Raw genomic sequence first — 15,911 nt, 5'->3', positions numbered from 1 at the left:
TTTTAAATTTGGAGCCTGACAGCAACAGAATATAGGCTACTGATGTATTTAAGCACTTAGGCAAATTTATAGTCATAGTGAAGATAGTAGGCTACCCAAGAGTGTATTGCTGTTATCAATATTTACAGCAGCAACCATATAGCAGCAGCAATTATTATTGACAGTGATAATGAATAAGTGTCATAGTAGCAGATCTTGATACAGCCAGGGAGGGATACCCACAAAATAAAAACAAAGAAGAGATAAAGAGAAGAACATTTGTGACATGTATTATGGCTATAAATGGATGGGAAGAGAGATGGGGAGGGAGGGATAGAGAAAATAAGTGCTCAGTTCATCATGGGAGAAGCCACACCTGTCTAAGACCTAATTAAGGGATGTTTCAGGGCTCCAGTGCTTAGTAGTTAACACTGCAGCATTTTGAATAAACTAGAGGCTTTTCACACACTTACTGGGGTATCCTTAACAATAAATTTAGTATAAAATAATTGCTGGTCCTCAGGCCTTTATATCTTAAAGACATGCCAGAAGTTTGAAGTTTGACTGGCTGATTCGTCTCCTCTGGCTTCAGATAGATACAGTTCCGTGTCATCTGTGTAACAATGGGAAACTGTGTGATACCTCTTAACCTAAAGGAAGTATTTACAGGGTGCAAAGGTATTGGTCCTAGCACACATGGGGTGGGTGCTCACCTGCCCAGGCATCTCTTCTCATTTCGAGACTAATGTTATTTTGTACATTGTCCCTGATACAAATAAACGTATTAAACTAAACTAAATCTACCAACTGAGCTAAACACCACTAGTTCCTCTCCAGCTGTCATTAAGTATGCTTTAGTGTGAGTTTGTGAGTTGTATCCTGGAGCTCATCTCCTCTGACTCACTACCTTTGTTTTCAGAGCAGCAACAGTGTCAAGTGTTGTGTGCAGTGATGCTGCAGCATTATCAACAATATCATCAAGTTGTGTGGGTGTTAGGTTGAGATAGCAGTCCTCCATAGAACTGACATTTGGCACCAGGCTAAATAACAATGGGGTTCTGTCTTTGATTATACAGCATTTAGTTACTAGTGCACATTTAATTTACAAAATACTAAAATAAAGAAAGCAGTAAGTAACAGTAACACAGCGCTAGTTTTGTCATTGTGGATTATCTATGAAATAACTCTGACAATCAAATCTTCATTGTAGACTGTTGATTTACCCTTAAAATGAACTCAAAATGAAGTCATTCCTTCTATGACTATCAAAGTGCTATTTTTGTAATGTTGTCTGACAGTGTATCACATTGTTTTCACAAATCAAATCCTCATTGTGCAATATCAGCTCACCAGAGTGCATCACTTGAATAATCTACTAAAATAATCTGGCAAAAAATGTAATTCTGTGGCTCATAATCCAAATATTAATGTAATGTAATCAAAACGAGGAATGAAAGCACTCAATTTATTAGAGATGGAGTCACTCTCCGTGGGACGAATGCGAGTCTACAGATGACAACACAAGTCATTGTTAATGTAGAAAGTGTATTTTTATTATTTCAAACACCCGATAAGGTCTTCACCTCATACCTGTCCCCCTCCTTCCCTCTTCCTGTCTCCCATCCCAGCTACAAAAACTACTCTGAACATGTCACCGTGTACGTTCACAACATATCCTCCTGTCCTTTATTGCCACGGTCCAGTGGAGATCAACGAATGAGCTGCAGGGGTGTATGTAGTTAGTAAGCCAGATGATGGGGAGAACTAACTGGAGGTGGATTAAAAAGATGGCAGCGCGAGGATATCCAAAAAGAGAGAACAAGAGAAAGAGGTATGAAGAAAAACTCTGACGTGTTCCCCCGGTCCCACCCACCCCCTAATGCAACCCCCCTTTTCTAAATGTAACCAACAAAACAATCATTGGCTGGTTATTTACATGCACAGTATCCCCACTGCCCCCCCATAGACACACTAATGCCTGATCCCAAAGCCATCTGTGTCCCTAATGAACAGTATCATGTACATGTACAGGAGGCTGAGGCTGTTTCCTGAAAAACTAAATATTCTAGCGCTGGACGTTTGACTTGATTTTTGCGGTATCCCTGATACGAAAGGGACAAGTGTGGTGATACTCTTCATTTTACTGTCTAGATTTAAATCCAATAAAAAGACCAAAATCAGCAGTGACATGATCCGACAAGTGATTATAGTCTGTTTTTGGCGTAACATCTCTCTAAAACTATTATTACTACTATCAGGGAGCCACATTGTTGTAAGTTACATGTTCCTTCTTACACTTTTGAGAAGATCCCACAAATACTCCCTAAGAATCTGCACTGTTCACTGCTTTTTGAGTGGTATTGCTCAAAACTTTTAAAGTAAATTATTTAGTCTGGATACTGAGAGACACAAACAAACTGTGAAAGTTGAAAGGTACCAAGAGACGAGCAAAAGCTGATTGTTGATTTAAGACTTTTCATTGGATTTTTTTTTTTTTTTGCATTGAACTATTCTAAAATAATTGCCAGGTTGGTCCTTTAAGCAGTTCACCCTTTTCCACCCCACCAGCTCTGCTTTAGTACCTCATCAGGTCCCGGCTGAAACATAAAATGCTTGAATGTCAACAGTTTAACGGCACAGGGGGGGAGAGATGGCTTTGGGAACGGGAATCATAAGACTGCTCTAGTTTGACATCACCACATTCTAAAACGACAACAGGTACGAGCCGTGCCTCTTTTTTTTTAATGAGACCCCACCCACATCCCCACCCCCACCCCCACACACCTCACACACATACAGACGCAAGCACCCCCCAAAAAAACAAAACTCACAAGGGCACTGAGTGGTAAGAGTCCAGGGTGCAACCACAAAGCACCGTCTAGTCCTGTGGAGTTATGCAGTCACACACACATTACACACACACATACACGCACACTTGTGGGAGTGTTGAGAGCTGGCAGTTTAGTGAAGTGTGTCCTCGGTGATTTGACAGAGGTGTCCCCAGCTCTTGTTCTCTGTATCTCCTCTCCCCCGCCTCCTGCTTCTCCTTCATCGTACCACACCACCTGGCATGCTGGTTCTTCCCTGAGCTCTGTACATTCTAATCAGGGCTGTATTTCGTACTCGTTCTCTGATACACACACACACACACTCACTCACACACACACACACACACACAGACAGACGTCTCTCCCTCTGGGTGGGGTTAAGTCCATTCCTCGGGTAAACTGTGACACACAGAGTGAGTGTAATCAAGGCGACCGCCGATTTCCATCCACAGTGACGCCGACAGGGTTTGGCCTGAAGGGGGCGCTACCAACGATTAACCAGCCCTGGGATGCAGAGGGGAAGAGATCAAGGCATATCAGATATCAATGTTACAGTAGGGTGCACTTTGATTGATATAACTGCATGAAAGGGCGCTTGTAATTGTAGCGCCAAGCCTGCAAAATCAGTTTGTCAAAAGTTTGTTGAAAATCGGTTTAAAAGTGGGAGTGCAGGATTTAAATCAAGTAAGCATTTATGTAAATGTAGGATTCAGCGTTTTTGTAGCTTGACCCACACTAAAGGCTAAAAGCCTGAATATTTCAGCATCAATTCTGACTATATTTTATTTTCTGTCTCTTGCGAGTCTCCCACCTTTATGGAAATGTAATACTAAATGACCAGAGTACCTCCTGTAAGAAGGAGCAGGAATTTGAAGGGAGATATTTCTGTAACTCACGTGTAAAGAGGCTGCAGTTGAAGATGAGAGGACTTCTGAGGAGGCTGGTAGCCGTAAGAGTCAAAACCACCGATGAAATCAACTTCAAAAGGAGAGAAGAACAAGAGATGACATCAGTCCCTGTCCCTGAAAGTTTCTGTCTCTCTCTCGTTTTATTTCTTATTTTATTTTTTTACAAAGTGCAGTATTTATTTATAACACTATAAACTCACTGTGACACCCAAATGTACAGAGGTGAGCCAGTGCCTCATCTTTCTCACTGCTTCTGTGTCGATACATTGTTGTAATGTTTCTCAATTAATTGGGATCAACATGTGGTGCCGACTGAAAATGTCTTATCTGCAATTTGCTTAGCTGTAACGCATCTAATACAATAACCCAGTATAAGTATTAGTTAGTTAAAACTCTCAAATATCAATACTTATCTAGACCTCAAAAACCAATTATTCATCAGCTTATAAATCAATACACCAATAAAAAGTGATGAGATTACATGTCATTGTGATGGCTCGGCCATTAAACATTAAAGCAGGAAACTGGTTTTAACCCTGTGGCTGATCGGTAAATTATTTCCCCCCGGCGTTGTGGTTTGACAGAGCCAAATGATTCACTGACACAGCCACAACTTACCCTCGCCATTACCTATTTTAATGCTGTGGTTAGCTGGTGTATGTTGTGACTTGTAGTTAATCCTGACTCAGCGTGCTGTTAACACATTACTGACACCACGTGCACTTCAAACTCATGCTGTCATGTTGTAACCATGAGACTTCATTTCCTCCACTAAGTGAGAGTAAAAACATTCACAAGAGGCACGTGAGGATAAGAAGAATCATTCAGACACACAGATGGCACACCCAGGCTGACAGTCAAGCACTAGCAAGCAGACAGACGGACACTCTGACGGTGGGAATACTCCGGCAGACATCTCTAACGCTCCCCGCAGATGGAGCGCTAAGATCCCCCCAGAGGGAATCCTCCGTGGCGATTCTGTTCATCATGACTCAGGCAGGAGAAAACAATGAGCTCACAGCACTCGCACCAACAGCCATGGATCGCTAACACGGCAGCCCTCTCCACAGTGAGACACAAGTAAACTAAAGTGCCGGACAAGGCTCTAGAGGAGGGTTTTAGAAAAGCACTCACAGCTGTCCTCGTCATCCTGGAAGACTTTGCTCACGTAGCAGGCGTACACGAAGCCAAAGAGCTGTTAAAGATAAATAAGAAGGTCAAAAAATAAGATAGTTGTTGTTGCAGGTTCTCACAGTGTTCCTAAAATGTTAAAACTGTGAAAGACACAGTACGACCACGTGTGAGGTGTTAGATACTTACTGCCAACAGGATCTGAATGGCTGAACTCAAAACCTCGATGTACTGGTAATCGAGCAGACACCCGGAGACAGTGATGACATGGTGGTCATCAGGGGCCATATGAGAGTCTAGCACAGGCGTTACCAGGCAACCAGGACCATGCTCCATCCACCATGAGCGATGGAGGGATGTGTTGAACGTCATGAGAAAATCCCTGTCCTGTGAAACACAAACACACACACGTTTGTCAGAGAAGAGCTGCAACAAAGCAGATTCCTCTGTTTTCAAATCATCAGTTCATTGGTTTGTCGACAAACTGTAAGAAAATATTGAAAAATGCTCGTCACCAAAGGGTCACTAAGTAAATCTGAAGGGATACCTCAAGACAGCATAGGACCTACTGTATTCCTTTAAAGTTTTTTTTTATATGAATTATTTCAATATTTTATATCGTTAGGCCTTTAAAACTCATTTAACTGATATAACCTAAGGATAAAAACCACATTTAATTTAACTGTCACAACATGTATGAATGTAGTATCATGTAATTTAATAATTTTGTCAAAAATGTCCCTAGAGTAGCTCCAAGATGATGTCTATAGATATCTTGATTTGTCCAACCTAATTCAAACAAACATAGATATTGAGTATTATAGAGGCCTATAAAAAAACAAAAAGAAACGTTCAAATTTGTCAATGAAAGAAAGAAATTTTTGGGCATGTTTAAATCACTTTAAAGGTGCTATATGTACGTTTTTTCTCTGGTTCTTTTTTAGTCAACGTGGGTGGTAGTGGCGGTCGCTTACTGACATCTTCAGTCATCCATAAATGTATTATACAAGAGGTTATAATACACTGAATGAGCAGTGGTACGTCTTCAGGGCAGACATGACAGTAAAGTGACTCAGTATCAGAAAGTGACGAGGCGGACCAGCTGGGCCGGAACTAACGTCAATGGAAGAAAAGAAGCAACGGAAATGGAAGAAAAACAAGAGTAAACTAATAAATAGCAGTGTTGATTCCCACCTCTGGAGACTGGTAGGTTAACATGTGTTTATGATATGCTATGTAACAACAGCAAAACTCACTAATAGTTCCTCTTATGATAAATCATCAGAGAAGTTGCTCATCAATTTTCTGTAAATCATTTTAATATATTGTGTTCATAAAATGTGACCAGCCTTATCTCAATTGTTGTCAATTCATTTTTTTTGTCAACCAGGCTACTGATAATTCCAGCACTAATGAAAAGAGTGTTTCTAATTACAGCGAATGCTCAAGTTAAAGGGGAACTATGCAAGTCCAGTTGCTTTTCTGCTGTTTTGCTAACCCTCCTCCTGGCCAAGTGCATTTGATTAAAATCAAGCCGGCGAGAAATCAATCAGTAGAGCGGTACATAACGTTATACATCATATACAATGTTACAACGTCTATATTTATGTAGTATTATCTGTCATAAACAAGAGATTACCGGTTAAAGATGCTAGGTGGAAGGCAGAAAGCCTCCATTCTCCCTCGTAACAAGTTATATGTCATTTATTAAACCATCACAATTACTCAATAGCTGTTCAATTAAGGTAAAAATGTAGCATAGTTAAGCTAAAAATCCTGCATAGTTCCTCTTTAAGAAGGGATCCCACACAATGACGAGTATAAGCAGAGCTCACCTGAGACAGGTTCCCAACCTCCAGGTAGAAACAGATGATGAAGGAGTTCCAGCCCACCCAGAGGACCAGCCATACTGCATACTGCCAAACACACAGGGAGAGCAGACGGTAACTACACCACACAGGCTCTTAAGAGGAGCTGCAACATCATGCAAAGGTGAGGAGTTCACTCACAAAGATGAGGTATCTGAAGCGAAACTGCACGGTGCCGAACATGCCCAAGATGACGGCCATAATGTGCAGGAAGTTGGCCAGGATGGGAGCCCACTGGTAACCCAGAAAATCAAACACCTGCCTCTGGAGGGCTGCCACCTAGGGGACAGGGTGGAGGAGGGGGAGACGGAGGAGGAGGAGGAGGAGGAGGAGGAGGGGGGGTCGCATGAACACACATACACATTAGAGGTAATCCACACACACATACAAACTCTCATAAATGAAGATATATGCAAATACACATGTAAAAACACAACACTCTAGAAATCACACACACACACATACACACAGAGCGACAGGGACACACATACATGCACAGGTCTGCCGCAGTTGTTTCCATGGTAACTGCCTGGAGCACCAGCCAGTCCAGTGACTGTAAGAGAGGAGCACCCCCTAAAAGCTCCCCCAAACTAATGAGAATCTATGGGCCGAATCCCCCTGCTACACAACAACACTTATCAGCCTGGCAAACAATGGCCTCACACTGCTGCTGCGGCGGCCCATGCCTGCATCATGCTCACTACAGGAATAGATATTACTGTCTCATATTACACACTTATTACGTTTTATAGGGAATAGTCTCAAGCTATTTGTGGGCACAAGGAACAGCTAACTTTAACTCCAGAATGGAGACCAGATGGTGAACAGGGCCTCCTTGTCCCTCTTGTGCTTAACATTCACATGGTTTTGCCAGAATGGGGCTATCACCCCTCTCTCTACAGACACGCAGACCACCCTGACACCAAAGCGCCCCCCTTGCCCTGCTCCCTCTGCTTCAAAGACACACACACACACACCCTGGCCTGTAATGTGGCATGGCACCCCAGCAGCTGCAGCCCAGAGCTTTTTTAGTGTGACTGTACAGAGGAGCTGGACAAAAATGTCTGATTACAATGTGCGGGTCTGTAGCACGCTGCTCTAATTATATCTTCATGGTGAGTGAGTAAGAGAGGGAGTCTTGGCCGCGCGCGTACACGCACGCACGCACGCATACACACACACATAAACATACACATTCACATAAACAAAAACATACACACATACTCACCAACTGCAGTGAACATATCACCAGCAGCGTGCATCTGCCGTCGCACTTCCCCATCTTGGAGGGCTCAGGACGCGGCTTGGGGCCGCGGAGGCTCCGGGGGAAGGACGGGTCCCCGGTCAGATCCAGAATGCCTGGCCGCTCAGCTCACACCATTCCCGGCTGAATAGACCTGCCCAAGGCCGCCTCCTCCTCCTCCTCCTCCTGCAACGCTGGTCTGGCTCTTCCACTCACAGTGACTGACCCATCTTGGCCGCTGGTTTTGTCGGTAAATACCAGTCGCGAGTGGTTTTCAGGAGAGAGAGAGAGAGAGAGAGAGAGGGGAGCGGGGACCGGGGAGGAGGTGTGTGTGTGTGTGTGGGGGGGGGCGTCCACTTCACACCGGCCCGCTGCGGTCCGACCACCACCACCGACAACCGGATCACCTCGGCCACACCTTCCGGAGCGGGGACACACAAAGGCACAAAGAGAGACGGAGAGCTGTCATAACGTGCCCCAGGCCACAGACAGAAATGAGCATCATATGATACCGGATCACACGGGGGCGGAGGGCGGGGAGGGGGGGGGGGACCGACCCCGCAGCGCTACTACGGCTAACGACGGCTACAGGCGAGGATCCGCTACGGACACAAAGCAGCCCGTTGTGACTCACGGTTTTCTAGGAGCGGAAGAGTCCTCCTCGTCCTCCTCCTCCTCCTCCTCCTCTACCTCCTCTCCTCCTCGAGCTATTCAGAGAAAGAAGTCAGTTAACGGTCGGTCTGCTCACCGGTACCGGGGCTCGATCTGGGTCCGTCGCTCCGTCCAGCGGCGTCTTTTGTCAACAATCGGTGCCGGGGCGGGCGCAGGAGGAGCCGGGGGGAGAGGGAGAGAGAGAGAGAGAGAGAGAGAGAGACGAGGGGGGTGGGGGCTCTCAGTCACCGCGACCCCCTCGAGGAGGAGCTGCATGGAGCTGCAGAAGACCCGCGTGCGTGAGTGCGTGCGCGCGGCCGAGCGGCAGCCCCGCGAGGCGTTCCGAAGGAGCACAAAAGAAACGGAGGAGGCTCAGACAGACAGCCGAAAATAATAATAAAGTCTGTTACCGCCGCCCACCAGCAGCACCGGGGAGAGGGAGAGGGTTCAGACCGGGGAGAGCGCGGCGGCGGCGGCCCGCGGGGCTGCTGCTGCTGCTGCTCGTCTCCCCGGCCCGCGGTGCTTATTCACAGCGGAAAAACCCAATTAACAGCCATGTTTAACCTCGGCTGCTCTTACCACGAGCAGGGAGCAGCTTCACATAAGTAAAGTCAGCTTTCACTGATGGAGCAGGAGATAAGGACCGCAGAGACGGTTATCACCAGGCCATATGACAATCAATGGAGAATAAAACCAGTTCACTACAACAACAACAACAACTCCTATGGATCATCATCTCTCTGCTGTGCCTCTGGCTGATTAACTACTACACCATAACTGCTGTCTGCTCTGATTAGTCCACGTATACTTTATTTTATTTATCCAATTTTATTCAATTTGAACTCAGTAAAATGTTGAGTCACAATTCATTAACATTAAAGTGTTGAATAAACTGACCTAATTCATTTATGCAGGGACCAATCCAAGGGTTGATAAAAACCTTATGAACTTCAAGGGGGAAAAGAGTTCAAAACATTTTATACAGGTATTTTAAGTAAAAAAAAAAAAAAAAATCAAGTAGGCCTACTCTGAGAAAACGTAATAACTCCTTTAAATTAATAGTTTCATTCATCTATTTACTGTCTACTAAAATATGTCAGACAGTTAAACAATTAAACAATACATCAGTAATAAGATATTATCTAATAGTATGTTAACTACACTCTATCAATTGATGGATAAAGCATATTAGAAAACTGTACCAATTGAAAATAAGGATAAGATTAAATGTGGGAAACCATAACTAGGTTGTGTGGGAAAGCTTGAGGCAGTTCATAAGTTACATTTATTGAATTTAGAATGAATTAAAAGTTTTTCCACTTAATTCACCCTCAAAAACCAATATCTCTCTCTCAAGAGGATGTCAGACTCCTGAAGGGGATGATGTTCTAGACTAAATAAAATTGATTTCATTTTGTGATCAGTTGTCTAAAAGTATCACAAAAGGAAGTCTGCTCCCCACCACTTCGGCACATTTACATCTCCATAATTGACAAATAACTGGGAGGCTCAGAACAGAATGTGAGGGATCTGAAAAACAGCACAATAAACTTAATATTCACATTAAAAACATTTAGATTCTACAGAAGGTAGCTCAGGGATTGCCTCAGGGCTCATGTCAAAGTTCAACTTCTTTCCATATGCCGCTGATTATTTTAAACTCTGAGAGTGGATTTTACAAAATGATCATGTATGTCACCTTTCTAACCCGTCCCTCTCACAGTAACTCATTCATACCACTGTGAGAAAATGTAATGCCCTTAAACGTTTTTTCCTGAAAATATAGTGGATCGATTATTTGAAATATCTTGTATCTTTACATAACCAGATCACAGGGTTCAAACTTATTTCTTTGCTTATTTCAGCACCCGTGGATGAAACCAGCCGCAGGCTGCACGTGAAACTAGCATGAGTCAAAAGGACAAAAGACTCTGACAATGTTTTACAGAATGTTGAAGTTTATTAAAAAGAAACAAATCAGAATAAAAAAAACATGTTGTCGAGGTTGTTGTGACCGAGCGTAATAAACTTTAAACACATGTCCTGAGGTTGTTTCTGTAGCACATGAAATTACAGAGACTCCTAATGCTGCTTTCAATGCAGGACCCTCACTTACAAAACACACACACACACTAACACACTAACACGCTAACACACGCACACACAGTCTCACACACAGTCTCACACATACTCATCCAAGTTTCCACACATTAACACCCTACTGAATTTCTCCCATGTAGAGCCGTTTATCGCTGGAGCCGGACAGCACTGTGGAGAGAGAAGGAGATGATTAAATTGTTATTTTTATTCATATTTTTGCAGCTAAGCTTGAGTTGGTCAAAACAACATGAAGTGAAATCTCGTGTTTCAAAAAATGAGGCAAAATTACATGAACGTGAAAATGATCTTCCCTGCAGTGTCTAAAAAAAAAAAAAACCTGTTCCCCCAGTCACCGCATATCTCCTGACAGGTATTATAGCTTGAAATCTGAGACTAACGCAGTTGTTTGACTCACCTATAGGCTCCTCTGGGTGGAAGGCCACTTCATTGACAGAGCCTGCGTGGCCAGGCAGCTTGTACAGGATTCGACGGGATGTGGTGTCCCATATGTACACAAATCTGTAAATACAGACAAAGTCAACACAAAGCTGAGACATGTGAAACACAATGGTTTTTGTACTGATTTTGTTTTCATTATGCTGCTTGTGGTTCAAGAAATGCAAAACTGAAATGTTGTTTTTCAGAAGTCAAAATCATTCGACTAAAATTTAATTTGTAGAAATGTGAATAACTAAAAATCCAACCCTGGAATCAAACCTTACTTAACACAGGACCAATTAGTTCATTCAATTCATCTACGGGTGATTATATTACTGGTTCTTTTAATATTTATGTTTTGAGCTGCCTTTAATGAACACCATTACCCACAGGCCTCGGCCCTTTGTGGGTTTAAAGTCCATGGGCGAGCGGAGTGGCCACAAACAGCTGAGATGTGGCTGCGCTAACAGAGAGGCCCACAGAGTGTAGACATACGAGACAGCACAGATTACAGCTAAAAGGCTGGGAAATGACATTAGAAGAAAGCATTGGTGGACATTACCTACATGACAAAACCCAGTTAGAAACATGATGTAACTGAGTGCATTGCTGCACTGGTAAGATTTCATGGGAATTGTTTTTATGTGATACCAAATTATTAGTTGTTTAAGTTATTTTTTGTAGCCACAGTTGATTTCAAGCTGCTTGTATGTTTTAGTGAGCTCTATCTGTGTATATGTGAATGTGTGTATAAGTGTGTGTGGTTTCCTCTCACCTGTCAGCTGAGCCTGCTGCTATCTTGCTGCCATCAGTAGACCAAGAGCACCTCAGCAAATTCTGCAACAACAACAGCAGCAACAGACAGTTCAGATGCTGCATTGGCAACATGACACAGCAATTGTACACGTGAGCCACTGTTGCTATAATTATATGAATGATGGGATTTCCTTTCCTAGAAAGCACAGCAGAGACTGATGAGAGAAGCAGGAGAGGTTGGATGTAAATGTCACACACCAGCGCCAGTGGGATTGTGTTGTAACTCATTCATGTACAAGGTTATAGACTGTCACTGCTGGATGAGAGGATGAATTTACTCCCTGCTGTATTTTCTCAAACACACACGATGTGTTCGACAGAGAAAAGTAGCACTGTTTTAATCCCTTATGTGCAAGCACACTTCATGTGCCCTGGAAAAGAAAGAGGGCTGCAAAGTTATTCATGTTACCTTTTCAAAGTTGTGGACATTGCCCTGGAAAATCTTTACACATCTCTCCTTGGGCGCGAATGGTCGAACGTCCCAGATGCGCACTGCACAGAGACACAGACAAAGGTCAAATGACACATCCAGTAACAAAGACTTGAGAGTTATATTAAAAAAATGACATTTCTTAATCACATGTCCTGTACCTGTGTTGTCCATGGAGTTGGAGAGCAGGTAGGATCCCTCAGAGCTCAGTGAAAGCCCAGTTACTGAGTCACCGTGGCCGTGCATATTGTAGATCAGCTTGTTCTGTCTCAGGTCCCACACCTGCTCAAGACAAACAACAGCTCCTGAAACTGCTTTTGCAGATGTAAACACACAGACCTGGATGCACAGAGCCAAGAAGAGGCTTGAGCTGATGTCTCATCGGTAGATACAAATTCATATTCAGAGGATAAAGCCAGCGGTTTGATGGTCTCACACACAAAGACACTGTAACACAACATGGCAGCTACAAAATCACAGAGGCGCAGGGATGGAAACCAAGAGTAGGTAACAGAGCGACGCACAAAAACAATGATGCGATTGTAAAAGATGCATGAGAGAAATAAAAGAAGCAGTGCATTCACTGTTTTATGGGCGTAGTGGCACCTGAGGGAGGCAGCTCTGCAGCACACTGACAATAACCTAGATGATGGATTTTAATACATTATTTAAAATGCAGCGCGTTTCTTCAAGTACAAATTAAAAGTCTGCAGCTTTATAATTACCTATTTTCCATAAGATACACTGCATACTAAACAACCCTACTCATCTCCCTCAGCAGATGTACAGATGCAGAATACTGAAACATAAAAACTAGAAGATTTAAGCAATTCTTCTTCTCTATTATCTGCTGTCACAGATTTTGATATCCATGGCCGTTCCTCGCAAGCTGCAACATAATCTACCAGCACTGATGCTTGGTGTGATCTAATTGGGTTTGAAAAGTGTGACAGTAACACAGTAATCTTTCTTTAAAAATGTACTTATACGGTCATAACTGTGGTATTTCTTGGACTGGAGGAGGGGAATTTCTGCTCAGTGAGGATGAATAAATGGAAATACAAACAGACAGTAAGAGATGACATACGACACAGCGGCCGAGGGCAGCAATGAACAGCTTCTTCTGTTATCTTTTATAGTTTATCTCTGTTGATTTCCTTTTTTATTACTATAATAAAAGGGCAAAATAAATGTCTCTTGTTGGATATTGATGTTAAATTTCATGTGACTGGATTGTGTTTCACAGTCAGCAGCCTCATGCCAAACAACCACAACATCTGCACCCAAAAACACACATGGACAACCTATGCATATTTATGCCATTCCTCTCCAGTAACTATCTGCACTTCTGGAGTAAAATACTTTAGTAATAGGCCGCATTATTGATAATTAATAATAAGGATAAACAGAAAAACTGATACTAGCAACAGGATTCACTCATATTGGTATATATGCATGACGACGCTCCAAAGCTTTCTCATATCATTAATTATCATGGTGAGTTTATTGTTGGGGATAAACTTATGATTGTGTTGTATAACTTAAATAACATTTACAGTATGTGCAAGTGTTTCATTTCCAGGATCTCAGAAAACGCCCAACAAGTACCTTGATGTCATTGTCGATGCCTCCTGACAGGATCTGGTCACTGGTGTCGTTGAAGGTGACAGCCAGTACCTGATAGGTGTTCTGGAAAGTGTGGATTGCCCCCTTCTTACGGACGTCCCACAGCTGTTGTTAAGACAAACACATACAGAGAAAGGATCTGGATCAGCTCATGAACCTGGCTGACAACTCCCTAAGTACAGGATCTGGCCTATTATTGCGGCCAATGTTAAATTAACAAAAACTTTCAGACTAAGTTCATTTAAATTTAAACTAATTGGTTGTACTAATCTCACCTTTACTGTCCCATCATCACTGCCGGTGCAGACGAGCTGGGGCCCTCTGCGGGCCGGGTAGCAGGTGTTAACGAAGGAGGTGTGGCCCTTCAGACGCTTGACCCTCTCGCCGGTTTCACTGTCCCACACACCTACAGTCTTGTCTGTGCTGGCTGAAAACAGCACACTGAAACATGCGGCGAATAAAAAAAACACAACAGTAAACTTTAACAAATGGGAAATAGGAGTTGATCTTCATCAATTACATACAGTAGAATTATCTGTCATGTTTGCTTTATGTTTGCTTTATACCAATATGAACTATTCTGGCAGCTTTAACCATGTTTCATTCTGATTTCTGTCTCCAAACAGTTTGCACTTATGCTGTTTTATTTCCTGAATGATTGTTCCTACCTGCCATCTGTGTTGTAATGCAGCTCCATCACTGCTCCACTATGGCCCTTCAGTGTGGCATAATTGTCACAATCTCCATACACGTTCCACATCACTACAGCAGAGAGACACAGAGTGAAACGATTTAGTCACAGCAACTGAGGCTAAGAACAAAATTTAACAGGAATGTGTAAAAGCATTTGTTGGATGTTTGGAGAAAAGTAATTGTTAATAACTTACATATGAGTCTATCAAATCCCGAGGAGGCCAGTGTGGCTCCATTGGGATGAAACTTGCAGCAGTAGACTTCACCCTCGTGGCCAGACATCAGCATGATGGGAGCCTGCAGGCTGGAGCTTCGTGGAGGACCCTGCAAGAATGAATGAATGAATGAATGAATGAATGAATGAAGGCTTTATTTCAAACATGTGAGTAATAGCTAACACATTTAAAGCACTTTAGTAAATACAACTTTGCATGGTTGAAAAGGAGTAGGAAGAAGCAAGGACACAAATATAGAGGTTGTGCCTGAAGTTTCGGTCGTGTGAACCAATCCTAAATGATCCATTGTGTACCACTATACAACAGTTTTGGCTGTCAATGAAACTAAAAATTAGTGGCCACAGTATTTTAGTGTGTGACGTTTTATAAAACCTATTCCTTCAGTTTATGATACAAATGCAAAATAGATGTTCAATGGCTGAAAGAAAAATCATTGTATGAGAACTATGAAACTGTGACTGCCCGGTCTTCTGCAAAGGACTGAAGGTGAAGTAAACACAGTGTTGCTTTTGCGCTGAGGCTATTCATCCCAGTTATCTGTGGGGCCGGAAATGTAGCACCGTGTATACATAAAAAACACCCATTTAGTCCAGTTATTGCACTTCAGAGCAAGTCGTGCACTTATAACAACAACAACGTGTTTGTTTTGGTCGCCTCTAACATTTTGTCTACACAGAGGACACCGCTGCTCACACCGCTGTGTAGCTACTTCTCCGTACCATCGCCACGAGTTGCTGAGACTGAGCCGCCGCCACCAGCTCCGTCCGGGGCCGCTTCACGCCGACGGGAACCACCGCCATGTCCGCCGGTCTCTTCTTGGGCTCAATCATCCTCGGTTGCAGGACAAGAAACAGCGAAAACGTGAAATTTTAACGCTTTATTTCACTAAAAAATGGACGGACGTCTTTCGTAGATGGACGTCGAACGGCGAACACCGACGAAGAAGAGAGAGGGAGCACTTCCG

General features: G+C 43.2%; 2 protein-coding genes across 4 annotated transcripts; both read right to left on the bottom strand.

Annotated features, from left to right (window-relative positions):
- Window positions 1-2,767: 2,767 nt before the first annotated feature.
- nkain1 (sodium/potassium transporting ATPase interacting 1) lies at window positions 2,768-8,790 on the bottom strand (the record flags this gene model as incomplete). 3 transcript variants are annotated; one of them, XM_083982569.1, is made up of 8 exons in its annotated part: window positions 8,706-8,790; window positions 7,943-8,375; window positions 6,856-6,993; window positions 6,682-6,762; window positions 5,036-5,233; window positions 4,850-4,910; window positions 3,704-3,785; window positions 2,768-3,311 (listed from the first exon to the last, which is right to left on the bottom strand). In XM_083982569.1, the coding sequence occupies exons 2-8, from the start codon at window positions 7,994-7,996 to the stop codon at window positions 3,302-3,304; spliced, it is 624 nt and encodes a 207-aa protein (XP_083838695.1). In that variant the 5' UTR covers window positions 7,997-8,375; window positions 8,706-8,790. The 3 variants fall into 3 exon arrangements, with proteins under 3 accessions (XP_083838695.1, XP_083838694.1, XP_083838696.1); XM_083982568.1 differs by having other exon boundaries at window positions 8,592-8,768; XM_083982570.1 differs by lacking the exon at window positions 2,768-3,311 and having other exon boundaries at window positions 3,700-3,785; window positions 8,592-8,768.
- Window positions 8,791-10,571: 1,781 nt separating this feature from the next.
- Window positions 10,572-15,877, bottom strand: snrnp40 (small nuclear ribonucleoprotein 40 (U5)). Its single transcript, XM_083982780.1, has 10 exons — window positions 15,667-15,877; window positions 14,906-15,035; window positions 14,687-14,780; window positions 14,294-14,459; window positions 14,001-14,123; window positions 12,554-12,674; window positions 12,372-12,454; window positions 11,922-11,983; window positions 11,124-11,227; window positions 10,572-10,876 (listed from the first exon to the last, which is right to left on the bottom strand). Exons 1-10 carry the CDS (start codon window positions 15,775-15,777, stop codon window positions 10,827-10,829), a joined length of 1,044 nt encoding a protein of 347 aa, XP_083838906.1. The 5' UTR covers window positions 15,778-15,877; the 3' UTR covers window positions 10,572-10,826.
- Between the last annotated feature and the right edge of the window lie 34 nt (window positions 15,878-15,911).

Source organism: Trachurus trachurus (genome assembly GCF_905171665.1).
Source record: "Trachurus trachurus genome assembly, chromosome: 11".
Lineage (NCBI taxonomy): Eukaryota > Metazoa > Chordata > Actinopteri > Carangiformes > Carangidae > Trachurus > Trachurus trachurus.
The sequence above is the reverse complement of the archived record's forward strand: the minus strand, read 5'-3'. Positions and strand labels throughout refer to the sequence as shown.

Bases quoted from the DNA above. Each gene is read 5' to 3' on its own strand.
- snrnp40 (XM_083982780.1), bottom strand. From the start codon at position 15,777: ATGATTGAGCCCAAGAAGAGACCGGCGGACATGGCGGTGGTTCCCGTC. The intron at 14,781-14,905 runs GTAAGTTATTAA...TCTCTGCTGTAG, and splicing joins GGGATTTGATAGACTCATAT to TGATGTGGAACGTGTATGGA. The intron at 11,984-12,371 runs GTAACATGAATA...TTGTTGTTGCAG, and splicing joins ATGTCCACAACTTTGAAAAG to AATTTGCTGAGGTGCTCTTG.